At 37.6% G+C, this 27,491-nt stretch overlaps 3 protein-coding genes across 6 annotated transcripts; all 3 read left to right on the top strand.

Moving 5' to 3' along the window:
• Positions 1-177: 177 nt before the first annotated feature.
• On the top strand, positions 178-7,834 carry LOC131941348 (uncharacterized). The gene is made up of 6 exons (XM_059300578.1): positions 178-364; positions 2,548-2,650; positions 2,972-3,126; positions 4,522-4,684; positions 5,311-5,409; positions 7,060-7,834. The coding sequence occupies exons 1-6, from the start codon at positions 307-309 to the stop codon at positions 7,244-7,246; spliced, it is 765 nt and encodes a 254-aa protein (XP_059156561.1). The 5' UTR covers positions 178-306; the 3' UTR covers positions 7,247-7,834.
• A 2,581-nt stretch (positions 7,835-10,415) lies between these two features.
• Positions 10,416-18,142, top strand: LOC131941354 (uncharacterized). 2 transcript variants are annotated; one of them, XM_059300588.1, is made up of 7 exons: positions 10,416-10,474; positions 10,518-10,608; positions 12,041-12,143; positions 12,450-12,604; positions 15,284-15,446; positions 16,862-16,960; positions 17,887-18,142. In XM_059300588.1, the coding sequence occupies exons 2-7, from the start codon at positions 10,551-10,553 to the stop codon at positions 18,056-18,058; spliced, it is 750 nt and encodes a 249-aa protein (XP_059156571.1). In that variant the 5' UTR covers positions 10,416-10,474; positions 10,518-10,550; the 3' UTR covers positions 18,059-18,142. The 2 variants fall into 2 exon arrangements, with proteins under 2 accessions (XP_059156571.1, XP_059156570.1); XM_059300587.1 differs by having other exon boundaries at positions 10,422-10,608.
• Positions 18,143-20,812: 2,670 nt separating this feature from the next.
• On the top strand, positions 20,813-26,426 carry LOC131941349 (uncharacterized). 3 transcript variants are annotated; one of them, XM_059300581.1, is made up of 5 exons: positions 20,813-21,123; positions 23,017-23,415; positions 23,566-23,673; positions 24,069-24,192; positions 24,694-26,426. In XM_059300581.1, the coding sequence occupies exons 2-5, from the start codon at positions 23,047-23,049 to the stop codon at positions 25,698-25,700; spliced, it is 1,608 nt and encodes a 535-aa protein (XP_059156564.1). In that variant the 5' UTR covers positions 20,813-21,123; positions 23,017-23,046; the 3' UTR covers positions 25,701-26,426. The 3 variants fall into 3 exon arrangements, with proteins under 3 accessions (XP_059156564.1, XP_059156563.1, XP_059156562.1); XM_059300580.1 differs by lacking the exon at positions 20,813-21,123 and adding an exon at positions 21,521-21,686; XM_059300579.1 differs by lacking the exon at positions 20,813-21,123 and adding an exon at positions 21,938-21,973.
• Positions 26,427-27,491: the final 1,065 nt, after the last annotated feature.

The raw sequence follows: 27,491 nt of genomic DNA on the forward strand, positions 1-27,491 counted from the left end.
TGTACACACACACACCCCCACCCCTCTCGGTCACCAACCACTGAATACATCCAAATGTCAAGAAAAGACAACCATTGGTATTTGGTGTGCAATGGTGTGCAAGTGACATATTAGCACCAGAACACGTTACAAAAACACACGCCACTTCCAGGTGAGATAAACATAACTTCTAAGCTAGAGACGTTTGTTTTGGTTAGACTTTGATATCAAGCAGCGAGCTGTTTGTTTTGGTTAGACTTTGATATCAAGCGGCGAGCTGTTTGTTTTGGTTAGACTTTGATATCAAGCGGCGAGCCGTTTGTTACTATGAAGCTGTCTCTGCTAGCACTCACACTAACGGTACTGGGTACACAGTTTTCAGGATGTGAGTATTCTGCTCTAGATCTAGGTGGAATAGTGTCAGATAAAGAGGCTAGATCTGGTGGAATAGTATCAGATAGAGCGGCTAGATCTAGGTGGAATAGTATCAGATAGAGATGCTAGATCTAGATTATTATAGATCAAGGTATGTGGGGAATAGCTCTAGATTTTAGAATTCATGAGATTAATGTATAAAGGAATATTGAAAAGGAATAAAGATACAAATTGATCTCCAATCATTATTTGACAAGGTTATAAAATGTGTTCTGTGTCAATCAGAGGCGTAGCGACAAACTTTTCGATTTGCACCCCCCCCCCCCTCGAGATTTTGATTTTCCCCCAACCCCCTTAAACTTTCGATTTGCACCCCCCCCCCTCGAGATTTTGATTTGCACCCCCCCCCCTCAAATTTTCAATTTGCACCCCCCCTCAACCTTTCAATTTATTTTTCCAACCCATTTTGGCGCCCCCTAAGCTCGGCGCCCGGGGACATATGTCCCCCCCCCCCCCACTCGCTACGCTACTGGTGTCAATTTTTGCCTTCATAATTGCCTTTAAGTAAACTTAACCTGACAATTTAAGAGATTTAAGATGCCCAGAATCCTCTTTCAAATTTTTTTTATCTCATAATCAGATTCATCTACCACACTACAGAGTTTCTCAAACATGGCAATTATTTCAATATTTATTATTCTTCGCCAAATTTGCAGCATTGATAAAACGCCAAGAGATTATTATGAAAAGAGATAATATTCGTTCATTTTCAGTTTAAGCTTATGTTGCTGTTCGAATGTATCTGCTAGGTAAGATACTCTCTCCAACCACTCTTAGTCGTTAAAGTACATCAAAAGGGTTTTGCTTCTCTTGCACTTCCAAGAACAACTTGATTTCATCTTTCAATTCAGAAACATGATTCACATTTACTATTGACAGCCGGCGTACTGCAATGTAGAACCTCGTGATCTTTATTCACGTCTTTGCACTGTTCTTTAAACAGACAGGTGTTAAGATATCCAGATTTAATATAATTTACCACTTTTATTAGCAATAGAGTCGGGTGAGTCTTGCTGGCGAGGGCATACCGGTGAATCATGCAGTGGATTCCCCTTGGTTAGGGAGCTGATTTTTTTTACTTTTTTTCTGAAAGCCAGATTTTGACCCAAATATGACGCACATCCGTACAAATCCTACAGATGTTTTCCCATTTTAATCATCCAGGTTTTTTTTTTAAAAAAAACGTATTCATTTCCTACTTGATATCTTCACAAAATATCAACTCTTCTTTGCTATCATCTGAATGAATATATTATAAAGAGATATTTGTTGCATCTTTACTACACTGGAATCCCAAGAATTAGTTTTACCATCCGGAAAATACGGAGCACGTACTCAAGGAATGTACTTTGTATAGCCAGGCACGAGTCAGACACTGGCCCCTGCCCACCCCACTCAGGGAAAAATTATATGGGGCACCTGCCAAACTGGAGACCACAGTCCGGTTTGTCCACGAAGTTGGACTTGTTGTCTGAGTCCTCCACCATGTTCACAATTAAGAACGAAGAAGAAGAAGAAGTTTTACCATCTACAACATACAAGGTTTGATGAGATTTTCTCCTATTGTGCGTTTGTCGTGCTTGGCAATTTCTAATGCGACTTCATATAGTGCTGTGTTTTCTTGGTGAAAAATTCTTGTTCGATCAAGTCTCTGACGTTTGCAACTAGCTTCAAGCCGACGAGAGAACTCCATATCTATTTTGGTGTGTTCTGATTGACTAGTCTTGAATGACGTTATAGTTTTGAAAGTTGTATAGACTCGTGAATGATAACAACTTTGCATAGTACACAGTGTTTATTCTCTATTCCATTTCCAGTGATGTTAGTAAAGCCGAATTTTCTATATATTTCTAAATATATTTTTTTTCATTGCTAAGGTTTAGTCTAGAGGTGGCGACACCCCCCCCCCCTCACCCAGAAAGCCCTGCGCGACCCCCTTGGGGGCCGCAACCCCCAGTTTGGGAACCCATGGACTAGACGAATACTGCATCACACTTCTGGTACACTGATGCATATTTTCCTCTAACCTTGACTCTACTTCCTCTAGCCTTGACTCTACATAGAGGAATACTGCATCACACTTCTGGTACACTGATGCATGTTTTCCTCTAGCTTTGACTCTACTTCCTCTAGCTTTGACTCTACATACACTAGACGAATACTGCGCCAGAAAGCTGCCTGATAACGAGCGAGTCATCCCGAAATTAAGTGTTTACCAGGTTATCAAGTTCTGCAGGTAAATCCTGTTTCCACATCCAGGCAGGTAAAACCTGCTCCCAAATCAGTTTACAGTCAGTTTACACAATTTTTGTCTACCATCACACGTTACTGATTTTAAATTGTAAGTTAAAAGTTCTTCTCACCTCAAACAATTCCACCCAAACCTACTACACCCCCACCCCCCCCCCCCCACCCCCTTAAATCCAACCCAACGCCCACCCCCCCCCCCATGATTATTTATCTGCCTACTTTTAGTTTTGAATAACTACCACTAACCCCCTCCCCACCCTTTTGACTAAAACCCTACACCATCTGCCCCACCCCTCCTAACCCCCAGTGACCCCACCGGCTACACTGAATGTCTACTGGCGAGACGAAGCCAAACCCAACAGGACGAGACGTCAGCCGTTAAACTCTTCGAAAAACAATTTCCTAACCCGTATGACCTGGAGAGTGCGGCCTACCTCTTCTGTACACAGGGGACATTTCCGTGTAAGTAAACTTTGGACGTTTGGATGTAAGTAAACTTTGGACGTTTGGGTGTAAGTAAACTTTGGACGTTTGGGTGTAAGTAAAGGTAAGTAAACTTTGGACCTTTGTGTGTAAGTAAAGGTAAGTAAACTTTGGACCTTTGGGTGTAAGTAAAGGTAAGTAAAGTTTGGACGTTTGGGTGTAAGTAAACTTTGGACCTTTTGGTGTAAGTAAACTTTGGACCTTTTGGTGTAAGTAAACTTTGGACGTTTGGATGTAAGTAAACTTTGGACGTTTGGGTGTTACCAGATCTGATCTTAAAACTGGCCAGTGGTTTTGATGTCATGTAACCAGATTTGATAGATGTCATTTTACCAGATTTGATAGATGTCATGTTACCAGATTTGATAGATGTCATGTTACCAGATTTGATAGATGTCATCTTATCAGATTTGATAGATGTCATGTTACCAGATTTGATAGATGTCATGTTACCAGATTTTATAGATGTCATGTTACCAGACTTGATAGATGTCATGTTACCATATTTGATAGATGTCATGTTACCAGATTTGATAGATGTCATGTGACCAGATTTGATAGATGTCATGTTACCAGATTTGATAGATGTCATGTTACCAGATTCGATAGATGTCATGTTACCAGATTTGATAGATGTCATGTTACCAGATTTGATGGATGTCATGTTACCAGATTTCATGGATGTCATGTTACCAGATTTGATAGATGTCATGTTACTAGATTTAATGGATGTCATGTTACCAGATTTGATAGATGTCATGTTACCAGAGTCGATAGATGTCATGTTACCAGATTTAATAGATGTCATGTTTCCAGACTCGATAGATGTCATGTTACCAGATTTGATAGATGTCATGTTACCAGATTTGATAGATGTCATGTTACCAGATTTGATAGATGTCATGTTACCAGATTTGATAGATGTCATGTTACCAGATTTGATAGATGTCATGTTACCAGATTTGATAGATGTCATGTTACCAGATTTGATAGATGTCATGTTACCAGATTTGATAGATGTCATGTTACCAGATTTGATAGATGTCATGTTACCAGATTTGATAGATGTCATGTTACCAGATTTGATGGATGTCATGATACCAGATTTGATAGATGTCATGTTACCAGATTTGATAGATGTCATGTTACCAGATTTGATAGATGTCATGTTACCAGATTTGATAGATGTCATGTTACCAGATTTGATAGATGTCATGTTACCAGATTTGATAGATGTCATGTTACCAGATTTGATAGATGTCATGTTACCAGATTTGATAGATGTCATGTTACCAGATTTGATAGATGTCATGTTACCAGATTTGATAGATGTCATGTTACCAGATTTGATAGATGTCATGTGACTTCCCCCAGTGATCGAGTTTCTAAGAGAGGACTTCAAGCTCAGGTCTGACTGTGAAAAGGCCGCTGACACTCGGCAGTGTGAGATCGACGCCACCTCAGCCGACAGACTTAAAGACCTGGAAGCAGCTTTTGCTGCCAACAATCAGGCCGACATTGAGAAACATTCCTGCAAGTATGGCAAGAATTATCTCAACTTCATTTCCAACCACTTCATCAGGCAACATAAAATCCGATACAACGAAAAAAATTTAAAAGCAAATCACTGGAAAGTTTTTATTTGATTATTTGCAAGTCTGTTGTAATTCATGTCTTCATACCTGTCGTCTGTTGTAATGCCTGTCTTCATACCTGTCGTCATACCTGACGTCATACTGTCGTCATACCTGTGGTTAATTCCCAGTGTCAGTATCTGTTCCCCAGACTGTCATATGTTCCCTGTCTCTGTTCCCCAGACCGTCATATGTTCCCGGTCTCTGTTCCCCAGACCGTCATATGTTCCCTGTCTCTGTTCCCCATACTGTCATGTTCCCTGTCTCAGTTCCCCAGACCGTCATATGTTCCCTGTCTCTGTTCCCCAGACTGTCATATGTTCCCTATCTCTGTTCCTTAGACCGTCATATGTTCCCTGTCTGTTCCCCAGACCGTCATATGTTCCCTGTCTCTGTTCCCCAGACCGTCGTATGTTCCATATCTCTGTTCCCCAGACAGTCGTATGTTCCCTGTCTCTGTTCCCCAAGCCGTTATATGTTCCCTGTCTGTTCCCCATAACGTCATATGTTCCCTGTCTATGTTCCCCAGGCTGTCACTAGACTACATGAAGTGCATCCATGCCCAGTACACCAAATGTAACCCAAAATACGACACGTTTTTCCTCTACAAGTTGGCTCGTCTTGGGCCGTAAGTTGTGTTTGTGTATTCAATAGGTTAAAAATGTACAAAATATGTCGAGTTTAGATTTTTCGATAGCCCTGTTTTGTCCATTGTTTACATGAGAGTGTGTGTTAAGATAAAAAGTTGTGTCCCCTAGTTCAATGCTGCTAGATCTCTGATGTTGATGTCGACACAACTGAGACCTTCCATCACGCAGAGAGCTGGTGGCGACAATAGTCAATAAATAACCTCAGCCTTAGTTGTTGTTTTTAGCGCAATTTCCATTCTGGAGAATTGCGTTTATTAACCCGTCATTTCTGGATGAATGGATGGATGGATGTATGGATGTGTGTCCGCAGCTTTAAGTCGTATCTCCTCCTCAACGAAGCAATATCGATGACTAGTTCCAAAAGCGATTATGTTAAGCAAGTTACGAGAATGAGCATAGGCCATAAAAATTACGGGTTTCTTTCATGGATTTCCCGGAAAAGCCAAAAAACCTCGGGAAAATGCAGTTTTTGGCCCATATCTCAGCAACCAGACCACTTAGCGACTTGAATCATGTACCAATCGATTCCGGCCATAATTTAGAACAATATTGCCGAAGAAAGTTTTCAAAAATATCATTTCGTTTGGTCACAAAAAAATTTTTGAATTAATTAAAATTTGGACCGAATTAGTAGGCATTTTATGCAACCACACCACATGCGTCATCACGTTCAATAGCTGCGCGATCACGTTCAATGGCTGCGACGTCACGTTCGGTAGCTGGGCGCGCAATGGTTTTTAGTCATGTTACTCTATTGTAAATAAAACATGTAAAATACTGAAATTTTTTTTAATAAAAAACGTTTTAATAACTAACCAATGGTTTTACTAGCCCTGCTCTTAATTTACGCTACGACAGAGCTATTTTTAGATAACACAAGGAAATTGCGCTAAAATTGTCACTAGACTTTTTTTAATTACTTGTTTTATAATTGTGGGCTGGGTTTCTATTCCACTCTATGACTGTTGTGTTGTTATTGTCATCTAACGATTGTTGTGTTGTTATTTTCATCTAATGATTGATATGCTGTTGTTGTACTACGTTGGATGGGAGACAATATGAAATATCAAACAAAGTCAATGATTTTGTCTAGGCCTGCCAGAGAATATGTTCCCCAGAACCTCACAACATGTTCCCCAGGGCTTGACAATGATATGTTCCCCAGGGCTTGACAATGATATGTTCCCAGTGCATGACAATGATATGTTCCCCAGGGCATGACAATGATATGTTCCCAGTGCATGACAATGATATGTTCCCCAGGGCTTGACAATGATATGTTCCCAGTGCATGACAATGATATGTTCCCCAGGGCATGACAATGATATGTTCCCAGTGCATGACAATGATATGTTCCCCAGGGCATGACAATGATATGTTCCCAGTGTATGACAATGATATGTTCCCCAGGGCATGACAATGATATGTTCCCAGTGTATGACAATGATATGTTCCCCAGGGCATGACAATGATATGTTCCCAGTGTATGACAATGATATGTTCCCCAGGGCATGACAATGATATGTTCCCAGTGTATGACAATGATATGTTCCCCAGGGCATGACAATGATATGTTCCCAGTGTATGACAATGATATGTTCCCCAGTGCATGACAATATTTTCCCCAGGGTCTGCCTATCTGAGCACAACTTCCTCAACAAGCTAGTGACCACAGACCAGTGCAAGAGTCAGTACTCAACCAGCGGAGGCGGATCCTTTAGAACAGGGGTGTGGTCTTTCAGGACATGGGCGTGGCTGGTGTTTGCAGCAGGCGTTCGGAGTGTTTACAAACATATCTTAACTTTGGCCACTTAATTTTCGGCTCAGATTGTATGAAATACGGCCACTTTATTTTTTAGCCTAATTGTTTGAAATCTCGATACAATTTTTTTCGGCTAACACTGTATCTATTTATTTCCCCTACTATTTACTTAAATCAAGCATTTTATTCTTGAAACGTTTGAAAAAAAAGTAGTCTTTAAAATTGCTAATATGAGCAACTCGACTATCATTAACCCTATCCTTAACCCTATCCCTCATCCAAACCCTTCCTGATCCTTATCCCTTTTTATAACCCTAGCCTATCCACATCCCTGTGGATTACATGTAACCTGGGATATTTCTTGGTTGTTCAATCCTAGAAGTAGAAGTTGTGGCTGATAATTGACTCAGCAAGATCAAATCATCCACGCTAACAAACCACCACTACTGATATTCTTTAGCTACATATTTAATATTCCAATTGTTGTTTTTATTCTTACAGAGGTGGAGAACAAAATATTTTTTTAAATCTCTTTGCTCCTGTTTGTTATTCTCTTATCTTTAATTAAAATATATTTCAACAGCCAGAAGTTTCTTTACGTCTTTTTTTTTTTGCTACGGCAAATGGCGTTCGTATAAAATAAATGTTGACAAAAAAATAAAAGTGTGTTCTGTTCATTATTTCCATAATTTACTAATTGAAGATTAATGAGTAGACTAAGGGAGTTATGTGGCATAGTGCGACCAAGCTGTAGACTTCAGTTCACATCTCAGATTGCTGGAAGGTATTGAGTGTACTCAGTCCTTGTGTGTACCTTTACAAAGTGCGTACTTTTTGTGTCAGAACTGAATGAATCAATATGAGGCTGCCTAGAGAGAACACGTGGTATACACATCCGGTCTTATTCAAAGAGATAAGTTTTGCTATCATCCAATCATGTCACCATCCAATCAATTCACCATCTAATCGTATTACAATATAGTCACGAAACTATCTAATCATGTCACCGTCTAATTATGTCATCATCTAATTATGTCACCATCTAATCATGTCACCATCTAATTATGTCACCAACTTATCATGTCACCATCTAATCATGTCACCATCTAATTATGTCACCATCTAATTAAGTCACCATATCTCTCCTTTTTTTCAGACAAAAAAAAATATTTCTGGGTAAAAAAATAAAATGAATACAAACATTGATTTAAACATTAAGCAGTATATAGATGTAAGATAATATTTAAAACTTTTCGAATCATTTATGAGTTCTACTTTACGGCATACCAATTCAAGTGGCGTCGCTTCATCCTACCACTACCACCTTCTATTAAATGTTTTGCACTAGTTGAATGTTATGTGTGGTTCTTATATCAGTTAAATCATTTGAAAAGTATTTGCTTCTATATTTGAACACCTATTTTATTACTTTGTATTTAATAAAATATACAAATGTTGGTGTATAAAATAAAGTTGAGGGTAGATAAGGACGTAATTTTTGACATTTTGCACTTGACATCTTGCATATAAAAATAATGTGTGTATCGGTGATGTAATAAAACACTTAGCTATTTCAAAGACCTCGTTGTTATTTTTCATTTCATGTTTATCATTCAGATAATCACAAAATATCTGGCAATTTTCTGTGTGCCAAATAAGTTGACTTTTTACTTTCTCGTATATACGAAGTATAGAGAAAGTATTGTAATCGTGCACAAAAATCACTTGAAATTTTAACGATTTTCACCGTTTTACACCTCAGTCCTTCATCACATCCGAAGAATAGAGTACTTATTTTAATCGGGCAAAAATTATCAATCCAGATTTAGCAAAATTAAGAGGTTTTATGCGTAATCCAGTCTGAAAAACTGGGCTTTGCAATTCTGTCCGTATGTCTGTGTGTCTGTCTGTCTGTGTGTGTGTCCGTGTGTAAACACGATAACTTGAGTACCGTTACAGCTAGGTTGATGAAATTTCATATATAAGTATTTTATCAAAATCGTAGATCCGTATCAACTTTTGAGCGATTTCCGATAACCGGAAGTGGTACTTTTCCTACTTTGAATTTTTCAAAAGCCTATAACTTAAGTACTATTTCAGATAGATAAATGAAATTTCACATGTAAGTAAAAGATCTAATTCTCTACCTTCTGTTAAATTTTGAGTAATTTCCGTTGACCGGAAGTAGTAATTTACGCTACTTCCGATTTCTCAAAAAACTAATGTAAATTTTTAAAGTACTAATAAAATTGCGCACTATTATGCACTTTTTATTTGGCGTTCACTTGGTGTGCAATTAATTTGTCTACGAGATTTTATTCTATTTTTAAAACTTTAAGTATTTAAAATGGATTAAAAATCATGTCTATAGCCCGAGTTCCCATCCCCTGTTGTTTTATATAAGAATATTCGAGAAAGTTTAGGGGAGATCACTCCCGGTTTATTTTAAATACCATAATACACAACCAAAAACACAAAATAAATTATCATTAATCGAAACTTGTAAAGGCCAGCACAAAAACTTGAAACCAGATGAAACTAAATCAAGTTGATGTCTGTACACACACACACCCCCACCCCTCTCGGTCACCAATCACTGAATACATCCAAATGTCAAGAAAAGACAACCATTGGTATTTGGTGTGCAATGGTGTGCAAGTGACATATTAGCACCAGAACACGTTACAAAAACACACGCCACTTCCAGGTGAGATAAAAATAACTTCTAAGCTAGAGACGTTTGTTTTGGTTAGACTTTGATATCAAGCAGCGAGCTGTTTGTTTTGGTTAGACTTTGATATCAAGCGGCGAGCTGTTTGTTTTGGTTAGACTTTGATATCAAGCGCCGAGCTGTTTGTTTTGGTTAGACTTTGATATCAAGCGGCGAGCTGTTTGTTTTGGTTAGACTTTGATATCAAGCGGCGAGCTGTTTGTTTTGGTTAGACTTTGATATCAAGCGGCGAGCTGTTTGTTTTGGTTAGACTTTGATATCAAGCGGCGAGCTGTTTGTTTTGGTTAGACTTTGATATCAAGCGGCGAGCCGGCTGTTACTATGAAGCTGTCTCTGCTAGCCCTCACACTAACGGTACTGGGTACATCGAAATGATGTCAAGAAAAGACAACCATCGTTATTTGGTGTGCAATGGTGTGCAAGTGACATATTAGCACCAGAACACGTTACAAAAACACACGCCACTTCCAGGTGAGATAAAAATAACTTCTAAGCTAGAGACGTTTGTTTTGGTTAGACTTTGATATCAAGCAGCGAGCTGTTTGTTTTGGTTAGACTTTGATATCAAGCGGCGAGCTGTTTGTTTTGGTTAGACTTTGATATCAAGCGGCGAGCCGGCTGTTACTATGAAGCTGTCTCTGCTAGCCCTCACACTAACGGTACTGGGTACACAGTTTTCAGGATGTGAGTATTCTGCTCTAGATCCAGGTGGAATAGTATCAGATAGAGATGCTAGATCTAGATTATTATAGATTAAGGTATGTGGGGAATAGCTCTAGATTTTAGAATTCATGAGATTAATGTATAAAGGAATATTGAAAAGGAATAAAGATACAAATTGATCTCCAATCATTATTTGACAAGGTTATAAAATGTGTTCTTTGTCAATTTTTGCCTTCATAATTGCCTTTAAGTAAACTTAGCCTGAAAATTTAAGAGATTTAAGATGCCCAGAATCCTCTTTCAAATTTTTCTTTATCTCATAATCAGATTCATCTGCCACACTACAGAGTTTCTCAAACATGGCAATTATTTCAATATTTATTATTCTTCGCCAAATTTGCAGCATTGATAAAACGCCAAGAGATTGTTAAGAAAAGAGATAATATTCGTTCATTTTCAGTTTAAGCTTATGTTGCTGTTCGAATGTATCTGCTAGGTATGATACTCTCTCCAACCACTCTTAGTCGTTAAAGTACATCAAAAGGGTTTTGCTTCTCTTGCACTTCCAAGAACAACTTGATTTCATCTTTCAATTCAAAAACATGATTCACAGCCAGCGTACTGCAATGTAGAACCTCGTGATCTTTATTTACGTCTTTGCACTGTTCTTTAAACAGACAGGTGTTAAGAGATCCAGATTTAATATAATTTACCACTTTTATTAGCAATAGAGTTGGGTGAGTCTTGCTGGCGAGGGCATACCGGTGAATCATGCAGTGGATTCCCCTTGGTTAGGGAGCTGATTTTTTTTACTTTTTTCTGAAAGCCAGATTTTGACCCAAATATGACGCACATCCGTACAAATCCTACAGAAGTTTTCCCATTTTAATCATCCAGGTTTTTTTTAAAAAAAACGTATTCATTTCCTACATGATATCTTCACAAAATATCAACTCTTCTTTGCTATAACCTGAATGAATATATTTCACAAAGACAAGCAAACAAGCAACTGCTAACACGAACTCACGTCAGATGATTCAGCAACTTGAAAATCAAACATTGGTGAAAGTTTGATTTCATTCAAAATTTGTAAGCCTTGACTCTACTTCCTCTAGCTTTGACTCTACATACACTAGACGAATACTGCGACATACTGTTGGTACACTGATGCATGTTTTCCTCTAGCCTTGACTCTACTTCCTCTAGCTTTGACTCTACATACACTAGACGAATACTGCGACATACTGTTGGTACACTGATGCATGTTTTCCTCTAGCCTTGACTCTACTTCCTCTAACCTTGACTCTACATAGATGAATACTGCATCACACTTCTGGTACACTGATGCATGTTTTCCTCTAGCTTTGACTCTACTTCCTCTAGCTTTGACTCTACATACACTAGACGAATACTGCATCACACTTCTGGTACACTGATGCATGTTTTCCTCTAGCCTTGACTCTACATACACTAGACGAATACTGCGCCAGAAAGCTGCCTGATAACGAGCGAGTCATCCCGAAATTAAGTGTTTACCAGGTTATCAAGTTCTGCAGGTAAATCCTGTTTCCACATCCAGGCAGGTAAAACCTGCTCCCAAATCAGTTTACAGTCAGTTTACACAATTTTTGTCTACCATCACACGTTACTGATTTTAAATTGTAAGTTAAAAGTTCTTCTCACCTCCAACAATTCCACCCAACCCTACTACACCCCCACCCCCCCCCCACCCCCTTAAATCCACACCGCCCCCCTGATTATTTATCTGCCTACTTTTAGTTTTGAATAACTTCCACTAAGCCCCTTCCCACCTTTTTGACTAAAACCCTACACCATCTGCCCCACCCCCCCCCTAACCCAAGTGACCCCAACGGCTACACTGAATGTCTACTGGCGAGACGAAGCCAAACCCAACAGGACGAGACGTCAGCCGTTAAGCTCTTCGAAAAACAATTTCCTAACCCGTATGACCTGGAGAGTGCGGCCTACCTCTTTTGTACACAGGGGACGTTTCCGTGTAAGTAAACTTTAGACGTTTGGGTGTAAGTAAACTTTGGACGTTTGGGTGTAAGTAAACTTTAGACGTTTGGGTGTTAGTAAACTTTGGACGTTTGTGTGTAAGTAAACTTTGGACGTTTGGATGTAAGTAAACTTTGGACGTTTGGGTGTAAGTAAAGTTTGGACGTTTGGGTGTAAGTAAACTTTGGACGTTTGGGTGTAAGTAAACTTTGGACTTTTGGGTGTAGTAAACTTTGGACGTTTGGGTGTAAGTAAACTTTGGACGTTTGGGTGTAAGTAAACTTTGGACGTTTGGGTGTAAGTAAACTTTGGACGTTTGGGTGTAAGTAAAGTTTGGACGTTTGGGTGTAAGTAAACTTTGGACGTCTGTATGTAAGTAAACTTTGGACGTTTGGGTGTAAGTAAACTTTGGACGTCTGGGTGAAGTAATCTTTGGACGTTTGGATGTAAGTAAACTTTTGACGTTTGGGTGTAAGTAAACTTTTGACGTTTGGGTGTAAGTAAACTTTGGACGTTTGGGTGTAAGTAAACTTTGGACGTTTGGGTGTAAGTAAACTTTGGACGTTTGGGTGTAAGTAAACTTTGGACGTTTGGGTGTAAGTAAACTTTGGACGTTTGGGTGTAAGTAAACTTTGGACGTCTGTGTGTAAGTAAACTTTGGACGTTTGCTTGTAAGTAAACTTTGGACGTTTGGGTGTAAGTAAACTTTGGACGTTTGGGTGTAAGTAAACTTTGTACGTTTGTGTGTAAGTAAACTTTGGACGTTTGGGTGTAAGTAAACTTTGGACGTTTGGGTGTAAGTAAACTTTGGACGTGGGTGTAAGTAAACTTTGGACGTGGGTGTAAGTAAAGGTAAGTAAACTTTGGATGTTTGGGTGTAAGTAAACTTTGGACGTTTAATTGTAAGTACACTTTTGACGTTTGGATGTAAGTAAACTTTGGACGTTTGATTGTAAGCAAACTTTGGACGTTTGGGTGTAAGTAAACTTTGGACGTCTGTATGTAAGTAAACTTTGGACGTTTGGATGTAAGTAAACTTTGGAAGTCTGGATGTAAGTAAACTTTGGACGTTTGATTGTAAGTAAACTTTGGACGTTTGGGTGTAAGTAAACTTTGGACGTTTGGGTGTAAGTAAACTTTGGACGTTTGGGTGTAAGTAAACTATGGACGTTTGGGTGTAAGTAAACTTTGGACGTTTGGGTGTTACCAGATCTGATCTTAAAACTGGCCAGTGATTTTTATGTCATGTCACCAGATTTGATAGATGTCATGTTACCAGATTTGATAGATGTCATGTTACCAGATTTGATGGATGTCATGTTACCAGATTTGATAGATGTCATGTTACCAGATTTGATAGATGTCATGTTACCAGATTTGATAGATGTCATGTTACCAGATTTGATAGACGTCATGTTACCAGATTTGATAGATGTCATGTTACCAGATTTGATAGATGTCATGTTACCAGATTTGATGGATGTCATGTTACCAAATTTGTTGGATGTCATGTTACCAGATTTGATAGATGCCATGTTACCAGATTTGATAGATGTCATGTTACCAGATTTGATAGATGTCATGTTACCAGATTTGATGGATGTCATGTTACCAGATTTGATGGATGTCATGTTACCAGATTTGATAGATGTCATGTTACCAGATTTGATAGATGTCATGTTACCAGATTTGATGGATGTCATGTTACCAGATTTGATGGATGTCATGTTACCAGATTTGATAGATGTCATGTTACCAGATTTGATAGATGGCATGTTACCAGATTTGATAGATGTCATGTTACCAGATTTGATAGATGTCATGTTACCAGATTTGATAGATGTCATGTTACCAGATTTGATAGATGTCATGTTACCAGATTTGATAGATGTCATGTTACCAGATTTGATAGATGTCATGTTACCAGATTTGATAGATGTCATGTTACCAGATTTGATAGATGTCATGTTACCAGATTTGATAGATGTCATGTTACCAGATTTGATGGATGTCATGTTACCAGATTTGATAGATGTCATGTTACCAGATTTGATAGATGTCATGTTACCAGATTTGATGGATGTCATGTTACCAGATTTGATGGATGTCATGTTACCAGATTTGATAGATGTCATGTTACCAGATTTGATAGATGGCATGTTATCAGATTTGATAGATGTCATGTTACCAGATTTGATAGATGTCATGTTACCAGATTTGATAGATGTCATGTTACCAGATTTGATAGATGTCATGTTACCAGATTTGATAGATGTCATGTTACCAGATTTGATAGATGTCATGTTACCAGATTTGATAGATGTCATGTTACCAGATTTGATAGATGTCATGTTACCAGATTTGATAGATGGCATGTTACCAGATTTGATAGACGTCATGTTACCAGATTTGATAGATATCATGTTACCAGATTTGATAGATGTCATGTTACCAGATTTGATAGATGTCATGTTACCAGATTTGATAGATGTCATGTTACCAGATTTGATAGATGGCATGTTACCAGATTTGATAGATGTCATGTTACCAGATTTGATAGATGGCATGTTACCAGATTTGATAGATGTCATGTTACCAGATTTGATAGATGTCATGTTACCAGATTTGATAGATGTCATGTTACCAGATTTGATAGATGTCATGTGACTTCCCCCAGTGATCGAGTTCCTAAGAGAGGACTTCAAGCTCAGGTCTGACTGTGAAAAGGCCGCTGACACTCGGCAGTGTGAGATCGACGCCACCTCAGCCGACAGACTTAAAGACCTGGAAGCAGCTTTTGCTGCCAACAATCAGGCCGACATTGAGAAACATTCCTGCAAGTATGGCAAGAATTATCTCAACTTCATTTCCAACCACTTCATCAGGCATCATAAAATCCGATACAACGAAAAAAATGTAAAAACAAATCACTGGAAAGTTTTTATTTGATTATTCGTAAATCAACTTGTCTGTGTAATTAATACCTGACGTCATACCTGTCGTCATACCTGGTAAAAAATAAATATGGTTTAGAAAAATTAGAATGGTAAGCTTTTAATATTTTTTTTTACTTTCTTTTATATACGAACTATAGAGAAAGTCTTGTAATCGTGCAAAAAAAATCAAGATTTTTACAAATCTCGACGTTTTACACCTCACTGATACGGAAAAAACATAATTTTGCAATCTTGTCCGTATGTCTGTGTGTCTATGTGTGTGTGTGTGTAAACACGATAACTTGAGTACCGTTAGAGCTAGGTTGATGAAATTTCACATATAAGTATTTTATCAAAATCGTAGATCCTTATCAAATTTTAAGCGATTTCCGACAACCGGAAGTGGTACTTTTTCTACTTTGAATTTTTCAAAAGCCTATAACCTGGGTACTATTTCAGATAGATAAATGAAATTTTACATGTAAGTAAAGGATCTAATTCTCTACCTTCTGTCAAATTTATAAAGTACTAATAATATTGCGCTCTATTATGCACATCTTTATTTGGCGTTCACTTGGTGCGCAATTCTTTTTTCTACGAGATTCTATTCTATTTTTAAAAGTTTAAGTAATTAAAAATCATGTCTATATTCCGAGTTGCCATCCCACGTAGTGTTATATTAGAATATTCGAGAAAGTTTAGGGGAGATTACTCCCGGTTTAATCCACTTCTAAAATAAACAAAAAATTTAACATAACTTTAAAATATTAACCCTTGTGGTCAATTCCCAGTGTCGGTCTCTGTTCCCCAGACCGTCATATGTTCCCTGTCTCAGTTCCCCAGACCGGCATGTTCCCTGTCTCTGTTCCCCAGACCGTCATATGTTCCCTGTCTCTGCTCCCCATACTGTCATATGTTCCCTGTCTCTGTTCCCCAGACCGTCATATGTTCCCTGTCTCTGTTCCCTAGACCGTCATATGTTACCTGTCTCTGTTCCCCATACCGTCATATGTTCCTTGTCTCTGTTCCCCATACCGTCATATGTTCCCTGTATGTTCCCCACACCGTCATATGTTCCCTGTCTCTGTTCCACAGACCGTCATATGCTCACTGTCTCTGTTCCCTAGGCCGTCATATGTTCCCTGTCTCTGTTCCCTAGGCCGTCATATGTTCCCTGTCGCTATTAACCAGACTGTCATATGTTCCCTGTCTCTGTTCCCCAGACCGTCATATGTTCCCTGTCTCTGTTCCCCATACCGTCATATGTTCCCTGTCTCTGTTCCCCATAACGTCATATGTTCCCTGTCTATGTTCCCCAGGCTGTCACTAGACTACATGAAGTGCATCCAGGCCCAGTACACCAAATGTAACCCAAAATACGACACGTTTTTCCTCTACAAGTTGGCTCGTCTTGGGCCGTAAGTTGTGTTTGTTTATTCAATAGGTTAAAAATGTACAAAATATGTCGAGTTTAGATTTTTCGATAGCCCTGTTTTGTCCATTGTTTACATGAGAGTGTGTGTTAAGATAAAAAGTTGTGTCCCCTAGTTCAATGCTGCTAGATCTCTGATGTTGATGTCGACACAACTGAGACCTTCCATCACGCAGGGAGCTGGTGTCGACAATAGTCAATAAATAACCTCAGCCTTAGTTGTTGTTTTTTTTATAATTGTAGGCTGGGGTTCTATTCCACTCTATGATTGTTGTGTTGTTATTGTCATCTAATGACTATTGTGTTGTTATTTTCATCCTATTGTTGTGTTGTTATTTTCATCTAATGATTTTTGTGTTGTTATTTTCATCTAATGATTGTTGTGTTGTTATTTTCATCTAATGATTGTTGTGTTGTTATTTTCATCTAATGATTGTTGTGTTGTTATTTTCATCTAATGATTGTTGTGTTGTTATTTTCATCTAATGATTGTTGTGTTGTTATTTTCATCTAATGATTGTTGTGTTGTTATTTTCATCTAATGATTGATATGCTATTGTTGTACTACGTTGGATGGGAGACAATTTGAAATATCAAACAAAGTCAATGATTTTGTCTAGGCCTGCCTGAGAATGTGTTCCCCAGAACCTAACAAAATGTTCCCCAGGGCATGACAATGACATGTTCCCCAGGGCATGACAATATGTTCCCCAGGGCATGACTATGTTCCCCAGGGCATGACAATATGTTCCCCATGGGCATGACAATATGTTCCCCATGGGCATGACAATATGTTCCCCAGGGCATGACAATATGTTTCCCAGGGCATGACAATATGTTTCCCAGGGCATGACAATATGTTCCCCAGGGCATGACTATGTTCCCCAGAACCTGACAGTTGTATGTTCCCAGGGCCTGTCTATCGGAGCACAATTTCCTCAACAAGCTAGTGACCACAGACCAGTGCAAGAGGCAGTACTCAACCAACGGGGGCGGATCCTTTAGAACAGGGGTGTGGTCTTTCAGGACATGGGCGTGGCTGGTGTTTGCAGCAGGCGTTCGGAGTGTTTACAAACATATCTAAACTTTGGCCACTTAATTTTCGGCTAGCATTGTATGAAATCTGGCCACTTTATTTTTCGGCCAGAAGCTTCTTCATGTCTTTTTTTTTTTTGCTACGACAAATGGCGTTCATATAAAATAATTGTTGACAAAAAAATAAAAGTGTGTTCTGTTCATTATTTCCATAATTTACTAATTGAAGAGTAGACTAAGGGAGTTATGTGGCATTGTGCGACCAAGCTGTAGACTTCAGTTCGCATCTCAGATTGCTGGAAGGTATTGAGTCTACTCAGTCCTTGTGTGTACCTTTACAAAATATGTACTTTTTGTGTCAGAACTGAGAACTGTTCATTGAATGAATCAATGTGAGACTGCCTAGAGAGAGAGAGAGACCCGTTCATTGGATGTACCTTTACAAAATGTGTACCTTTTGTGTCAGAACTGAGACCTGTTCATTGATGAACCAAGAATATATCTCGTCAGTGACAGGAAGCAGAAGGCAGTGTGAATGTCACCTACATGTGAATGTCTCCTACATCAGGGACCTACAGGACTCTCCAGATGCTGATGATCGTGCAGTGACAGCAAGCTTTACAACTGAGTTAAATAAGTAATAGTTACCCCAAGCTATACAACTGAGTTAAATGAGTAATGTCTAGCCCAAACACATGCGGTATTAGAAGTCAGGATATCTAAATCTTTTAGAACATGGTTTACATTCGGCTGCTGACTTCCTAATAACCAACGCCCCCTTATGTTAGACCGTTTAATGGCCCATACCACCTAATGTTAGACCGTTTAATGACCAATACCACCTAATGTTAGACCGCTTAATGGCCCATACCACCTAATGTTAGACCGTTTAATAACCAATGCTCCCTAATGTTAGACCGTTTAACAACCAACGCCCCCCCCCCCTAATGTTAGACCGTTTAACAACCAACGCCCCCCTAATGTTAAACCGTTTAATAAAATGACTCGCCCATCATCTGCGTTATCCTGTACCCCGTTCTTTGAATTATTTTTGTGTAGCAGTAGCCCATAAAGGGACGCCCTTGGTCAAACTTCATGTGTGTTTTTTTTTCTAAAATGGTGTATCATGTTCTGTATGTGTTAAGGTTTAGGACAAAAATGTTTCCAAATAATATTAATTTGTTACTGGGTTTGTGTTCTAGATATGAAGGGATATAGTACAGTATACTGCATTATACATCATTTTTAGTAAGCTTAAGGCCTACACTATAACTACACGACCCCATTCGAATGTAAAAGCAGTGAATGGTGTGTTCATTTTTATGCCTTCACTGCTGACATCGTGTACTTCTGGTAAATACTAATGTGACGTTTTAAACTGGTCATTTAAGGAATTCCCGATTTCTATTATTAGGTACATACTGATAATAAGTTAGCCTTATACTAAATTGTAGAATGCAATTGCATCAGTTATTTATCAGATAAGGCAAAGCAAAGGATGCAAAATTAATATAGATCTAGAAAGTTTTAACTAGACTTTAAAAAATAATTTACTGTTGTGTTGTAAGTGAAATAGAATTAGTAAGGTTATTATTCTCTTGTGACTTAGTGCGCATGAATACAATATCAGAACGTGAATATCCGATTATTCATGACCTACTTTCGGTGTTCAAAAACGGACATTCCGATCAAGGACTACATTCTTAAACAGACGTCTAACCATTTCTATTTTCGCTTGCACTTGCTTTTGTATTTCGCTTGCGATCACGGACGTCAGAACGAGGTCACTGTGGGCTGCAGGCTTAACCTAGTGGCTACATACCAAGGGTTCACAATTCACACCAAAAGTTTACAATTCTAGTTGATAGACCAGTTTATCATATTAAAATGAAACATTTTGTCAAGAGCCAACATGTGAGGGATGGTGCTTTTGGTGCGATTATAACTCCCTCATCCCCCCCCCCATTCCTTTCGTCACATTATGTCACAAAGTCACCCCTTACCTAAACTAACGTCACACCACAATCTACTTAACCCCCCCCCCTTTACCCCCCCCCCCCCCCCCGCCCCCCCGCCCCCCCCCCCCCCCGCCACACACACACATATCCACACACACACACACACCAACGATGTTTGAATTATTTTTTAAATAGATTTATTTTTTAAATATTTACCGAGCTCGGGTAATGTTGAGTAAAGTCCATTAATCCATTTATATTGCAGTTTGCTAAAATAAACGAGGAAAAGGCAGCCAAAATTCGGATTGGTACATTACTTTTTTATATGTAAAAGTCTGTCTTCAAACTTCCTGAATCACCGCTACATCAATCTCGGCTCAACCAACTTGATATATCCTCAGCTAGAGCAGGCTAATATGTAGATCTACATCGGCTCAACCAGCTTGATATATCACCAGCTACAGCAGGCTAATATGTTGAACGTGAATCGGGGAATAACAAGCTAAAAGGGAGTTTTACTTAAATAATAATCTAAAAAGACAAATAACAGACTACATTGACACAAAGTCTGTCTTGCTTTCATTGATATAGCCAGAGTTTCTTCCATGCATCTCTTCGCCCCCCCCCCACTAAGAAAGTCTACCGCCCCCCCCCCCCCCCCCGAAGAAAGTCAACCCCCAATTGCATTATATACTTTGGAAAAATTAAAACAATATAAAAGGGGGAGGGGGGCGTCGAACTTAAAAAAGGGGTTACCTCCTATTTCCTAATTCTGAAAAAAAAATGGAAACTTGAGGTCTACAGTATTTTTTTAAGACGGTAAGAGAACGATTGGGGAAAGAAAAACATGCGGTGAAACAGGCAACCAAAGACACATCCCAATCTAGGCCATGATTTATAAATTATATAGGATTTATCACACACAGAGTTAACGACCGACATCAAGGATGTTTAGTCTTGTTAGGCTAACCTAACTCAGGGCCTACTTTTCAAACTGCACTAAGGGAAATTTCCGAAACGTATATTATAATTAGGGAAAGATCCAACATTATCTTTTTAAAAAATTAGCCCAATTTACTTTCTAGAGTTGCATTTCGCATTGTGATTTGTAAAAAAATTCAACCGTCTTTTTCCTAATATTGTCAGTGGAACAAACGTAGGTGTTTTGTTTAGTTAAGGGTAAACACGTTTTGTCCCTTCTAAACAGATTTTATTCAGAACCTTCAATCAATCGTTGTGGTTAACCTACTGTTAAAAAATAGGTTGTAACTTTGTAACTAAAACTATGGCCTACATTGAGTAGGCCCAAGATCTAGGTCTATGATATTCTACTATTTGTCTGTAGCCGTCGCTAAAATTTATTGTATTCGTTTAACGAAATACTATATTTATTAATGTATGTTATTTATTTTAACTGTTTAGTTGTTTATGAATTTGCAAACGAATATTACTAAGGCCCTCTAGACTAGTAGAATTTAGGCACTATTTTCTTCCTAATTATGACTCAGTAGTGAGAAGGCTTTACCAAAATAACAAACAGGCAAGTTCCGTTACAGTATAGATCTAGATCTAATCTGAACTCTAAAGTACTCTAAACTATCTATCTAGATCTAGATTTACATTAATAATAATAGATCTAAACCCAGGCTAGGCTGAATCTAGAATCTATCTAGGGCTTAAATCTAGATCTAGGTTCTAGATCTAAGACGTCTGACTTAGGTAAGAGTGAATTTATTAAACTTTTATAACTTGTCTTCTTGTTTTACCCAACAATGTCAAGGTGGGTAGGCCTATATTAAACTATATTTATAACTATACTCTATTTAATTATTCTATAATTATAATACTCTATTATAATTAGGCCTATAGATTCTAGTCTATAGTTAAAAAAATGCAGTCTAGTACTAGATCTAGATCTAGAATCGAGGCCTGTGATCTGATTTCATTAGTGGATGTCTGGATTATTTTTTAACATTTTTCAATCAATGAAACTTTACAGAAGCATGGTAATCTAGATCTATAAAGTATATAAACTATAGATCTAAGTATAATCTATCGTTTTAGGTGCGTAAAATCGGCGGAGGCTTGTAATGTGCGAAAAAGTTGCCTAATTGTAGATCTATATATTGTGATATATTTGTGTCAAATATTAGGCCTATAGATAATTGAAAAATAAACCAATATCAATGGCTAAATTTATTAATTAATATAGGGCAGAAATTAACTAGATCTATAATAAACAGCAGTGTTTGCTAGCAAGATTTGCTATACAGACAGCGGCCATCTGTAAGTTAGAGTGGTTTCCAAATAATCTTTAACTATAAATTTACCTACAAAAACTTAAGATGGCTGCTAACTAAAGTAAATCCCTTTATCAGCTTGGCTGCATTTGATGAAAACATCGCTAGTCTTTATTTATTACTGAAGTTTTAATACAATTGTTTAAAAACAGATACATTAATGAAACTTTGAAACATTTTTGTAACTTTCAAAACATAAATCCTCCTAAAAATGTGAAATAATTACTAAAATTTAATGAGTCACCTTTTTTTCACATAACTAGTATCGGACGATTTTACGTACCTAAAACGATAGATTACCAGAAGCATATTAAAAAGCTAGACGGCGCTTCCCGTAAATGATTACAAACTTCAGCCGACAATTGCCCTCAAAGTTGCCATTACATTTTTTTTACAACATTGATTTTTTTTTAAAGTATTAACTGAGCCCATTCAACATTGAATGTATATTATTATTTTAAAAAATGGTTTTTTAAAACGCAAAATAACTGCTAAAATTCTGTTTTTAACATAACTTTTTTAGAATGCATAAGCATGATTTCACACACTCTGAGCCCCCTCATCACACATTGTCTCAAAATTACAAACCCTATTCTCTAGAATGTGACAACCCTATACCCATTATTTAGTTTGATCCAAAAGTTAATTTTCTAATTTTTAAATGTTTTAACACATAGTGAATTTTTAAAACATCTCTGTAGCCTGCATGATATGAATGTTTACAATAATACACAATCTTTTTCTTTCAGCCAGTAGACTTAAAACTAGTCTTTGGCACAATGTGTGATTCTCAAAGATTTGAAGTAATTGAAGAAATGGACTTTCTGCTGGAAGATGATATTGCCAGCTTTGTGGATATATCTACATCTAAAGTTCTGCCACCAGAAGACCAGCTGAATCCTTGTGGAACTCTCTTGAAAGGAATCATTGTCTCAGAAAGTGAACAGCTGATGGAAGTACATGGTGACCAAGTCATAGACTCTCTACCTTACGAATATGATGCATGGCAAAAAGATGGCTTGATGACTCCATTTCTGAAAACTGATAGCATTAAAAATAAACTTCACAGCGCGATTTTATCCAGGTGTAAAGCAGAGGGTAAGAAACTAACCCTTGACCAACGAAGAGCAAATAAAGTAGAAGAAAAGGTATTTTTTTATTATCACAGTTTTCCATTATTATTTTTACATTGTTTTATCACAAAGTTGATCATTAATTTTTTACAATTTATATATTTATAGTCACAAAGTTTTTTATTGGTTGTTGACATTTTTAACTTTTTTTTTTTTTGCTAACAGCTTAGACCTGACGAGGAAGAAAAAAAGCAAGCTAGAAAAGAACGCAATAAACTTTCTGCTAAAAAGAGTAGAGATATAAAGAAAGCTTTTTATGATGACATTAAGAAGGTAAGTGATACAAAGGTTACAAATAAAAACCATGGAGATAATTTTAAAACATAACTTGAGATTCTGCAACAGTGACCGTGGTTCTGTCAATGACAGATGTAGGAATGGTACGTGTAACTACTCTGTAGTGCAGAGTGATGAAAAATATGGAACTTAAAACATGTAGTGTATTGTAGAGTGAAAAAAAAAATTGCTACAAATTGTACTTGTGACCTGTAGTGAAGCAAATATTGTGCTTATGACGTGACTGTAATCTAACACCTAGAATGATGACAAAAAATTGTACAAAGATGTGTAGTGTAAAGAAATAATTGTACTTGTGACTTTTAAGGTATAGTGAAGAAAAAATTGTACCAGTGACAGGTCGTGAGAGTGAAGAAATATTTTTATTGCAGGCTCATAAGAGACTTCTGGATGAAAACAAGCGGATGAAAGAAACAAATAAATGGCTAAAAAGGCAATCATCAAAGCTAGAAAAAATAGTGATGGATCATGATTTAGTTTGTAAAGTTGCTGAAGGTAATTTGTTTTCCTACACTCACAGTAAATAAAAACCACCACATTTAGTCAGATACATTAGAAATATCTTGAATTATTCAAATTTGGAGGGTCTATCAACGTGTAGAAATAATTACATTTTTTAAATGTGGAGGGTCTATCAACGTGTAGAAATAATTTAATTTTTCAAATGTGGAGGGTCAGTCAATGTGTAGAAATAATTTAATTTTTTAAATGTGGAAGGTCTATCAACGTGTAGAAATAATTAAATTTTTTAAATGTGGAGGGTCTATCAATGTGTAGAAATAATTTAATTTTTTAAATGTGGAGGGTCAGTCAATGTTCAGAAATTACATGAAAAGTTGAGCTGCTGCATTTGTTTTGTTGAAATAAATTTGATATCTGACTTAAGATATGCTGTGTGATGAAAAATGTAATGTATCAATGTAAAACAGTTTAAAATTTTTATCATTTTTGGATGATCCTGTTATTAAATTTGAGAATTTTTTTTTTCAATTTTAGATGATCTGTACAAGCCAAAATATCAACCAGATTTTAGCAATGATTGCTTTAAGACTAAATACAGTGTTCAAGAAGGTTATGACAGCATGCGTGATGACAACTGTCTGACCCAAGGTTCAGATGACGAACTGCATGAAGTGGTTAACCAAAGTTTTGCCTTGTTTACTGACATTTATGGGAAAAAAGTTGTGTATGCTGACTTTGAACTTTCACAGACAGACACTGCACTGGATTGTGATTTAGAAACTAATTTAACTCTAAGAGACATATCAGAGATGGATCCACTAGTTGACCAAAATCATTCTGTGCTGTCAGAGGATGCTGGCATTCCTAGGGAAATCTCCACAAGCCTGTGTGCTGATTATATTGACTATCTGGATAACCCTGTGCCATTGGAGCCGGCAATGGATAACCCTGTGCCATTGGAGCCGGCAGTCTGTCCACATGACATCTCTATAAACTTGGATGGCCCAGACCTCTCAAACAAACACACAAGCAAACAAATACTGCCAGCCCTGCCTCACACAGAGCACACTGCCCAAATTTTTTCCTTATCACAAACTGATGCCGCCAGCTCCTTCAATTTGAAGTGGGACCCAGTTATTCTAGTTAGACCAAGAACTTTATCCAGTTTTGGCTCTAAATCACTTTCCACAACCAGTTCTAATGATGAGGTCCAATCATTCCCACCAACCAGTTTTGAGGCTGAAGTGAAATTACATTCCCAAAGTAGATATGACACTCTGACAAAACCACCCCCTGAGACCAGTCTTGGGGGCGCTGTGGATGATCCTGTAATTGTCTTTAGACGACGAGCACCAATCAAGTCAGACGCAGTGGTTGATCCTGTAATTGTCTTTAGACCACACACCCCAATCAAGTCAGCCACTGACATCAGTGCCTGGTCTGTAGGAGATAGAGAATCATCAGAAGATATTGAAGAGCTGACTTCAATATTTAGATCCTTGGACTATGGACCTCCACCAGAAAAGAAAAGTAAATTCTAGCTTTATTTTCTAATCACACATCTCAGTCAGAAGTCATGCAACATGTGGCACAGGACTGTTGTAAAATTGCTACAAACAAGAATGTACTGGTTGGCTATACTTGGAGCTCCCAATCCACTGAGTATTTTGTTGAAAACCATCAGTCTACTGTACTGGTTGTTTGTTATTTTATTCCAGCCACCATTTGTATCCCCCCCCCCCTTCCCCCATCATTTCACATGTTTACATTTAATGATGTAAGTAGCATATAACACTTCCTTGTTATATAATGTTATATCAACCGCATTACAAATATCTTTTTTTAATGAAGCTTGTAAATGTTTTCTTGGACTGATCAGTTCAATGCTAGGTACCTATCTGTAGTTGAAGATTTGCTAGAAGTTGATCAGTTCAATGCTAGGTACCTATCTGTAAGTAGTTAAAGATTTGCTAGAAGTTGATCAGTTCAATGCTAGGTACCTATCTGTAGTTGAAGGTTTGCTAGAAGTTGATCATTTCAATGCTAGGTACCTATCTGTAAGTAGTTAAAGATTTGCTAGATCTAGTCATGCTGTTGTAAAATAAAATGTGTACATGTCAAAATTATATTATTTGAGACAAATTGTAAATATTGAATTTTTCCTGTACATATAGATAGACAATGAAATATGTGTAGTCCTATGTTTTGTATGCATTTGTTTTGTTATTTTGTACTTGTATCCAGAACTAATGAATTGAAAATAAAGATTTTTTTTATTGAACTTTAGTTTGTCTTCTTACTTTTTTGTGAGTGAATCAAAAAGATAAGTGGCACTTTTTGATGAGTGGATCAAAAGGATAAGTGGCACTTTTTGATGAGTGAATCAAAAGGGTAAGTGGCACTTCTATCATTCTACTTTCTGTTACTTAATAGAGGAGGAAATGGACGAGATATTTTAATACAATTGTACAAGTTATCTGCACAAAGTTAAAGGCATTGGTTTTTATTTGAGTATAACTGGACCAAGATTTTTCAGTGTCAAAGCTATTGAAGTGGATCTGTCAAAAAGCTGATAGAAATAAATAAACCTACATGGTCTAGATGTGTTTATTAATGGGATACCTTTAGTTCGAGACTATTTTGTCATAAAGCGGGAGTGATCTCCCCTAAACTTTCTTGTATATTCTTATGTAATATTTCGTGCAACTGGGCTTAAGAAATGCTTTTATTAAGGGGTTAGGCTCTGGAGAAAAAAAAATCTTCATTTAAGTTTTTGCATGCATCACTGTATCTTCCGGAAGTATGGTTGCCATGGCATTCTATTCAATGCCACATAGGTCAGATATTTCGTGCACTGTATGCCCATATTAGGGCATATCTTTCTAATGTTGAGTTTATCACTTCTTCAGCAACATTTGGCGGGGGGGGGGGGGGGGGGGGGAAGGGGGGTTGAACCTGTGATCATGAGTGTGGGTATTGGTAGAAGATATTGTCTTACATCTGAGCTGTCATACATAGCATTATTTAAAATTCTGTTGCAGACGCCAATTAAATTTTAGAAACTTCAGTACCTAGTGTTTCTTGTCACCCCTCCCCCTTTTCTATATCCCATTTGACTGGAGTATAAAGATGTCTGACAGGGCAGACAAAACATTTTGGGGTTTATGTTGATCCAACTTGACAACATTTTGGGGTTTATGTTGATCCAACTTGACAACATTTTGGGGTTTATGTTGATCCAACTTGACAACATTTTGGGGTTTATGTTGATCCAACTTGACTGGAAACATTTGGGCTGGGTCTTGGACGTATTTTCACGAAAACACACACAG

The sequence above is a fragment of the Physella acuta genome, unplaced genomic scaffold (assembly GCF_028476545.2).
Source record: "Physella acuta isolate Inbredline_101_S28 unplaced genomic scaffold, ASM2847654v3 ptg000357l, whole genome shotgun sequence".
In the NCBI taxonomy this organism is placed as follows: domain Eukaryota; kingdom Metazoa; phylum Mollusca; class Gastropoda; family Physidae; genus Physella; species Physella acuta.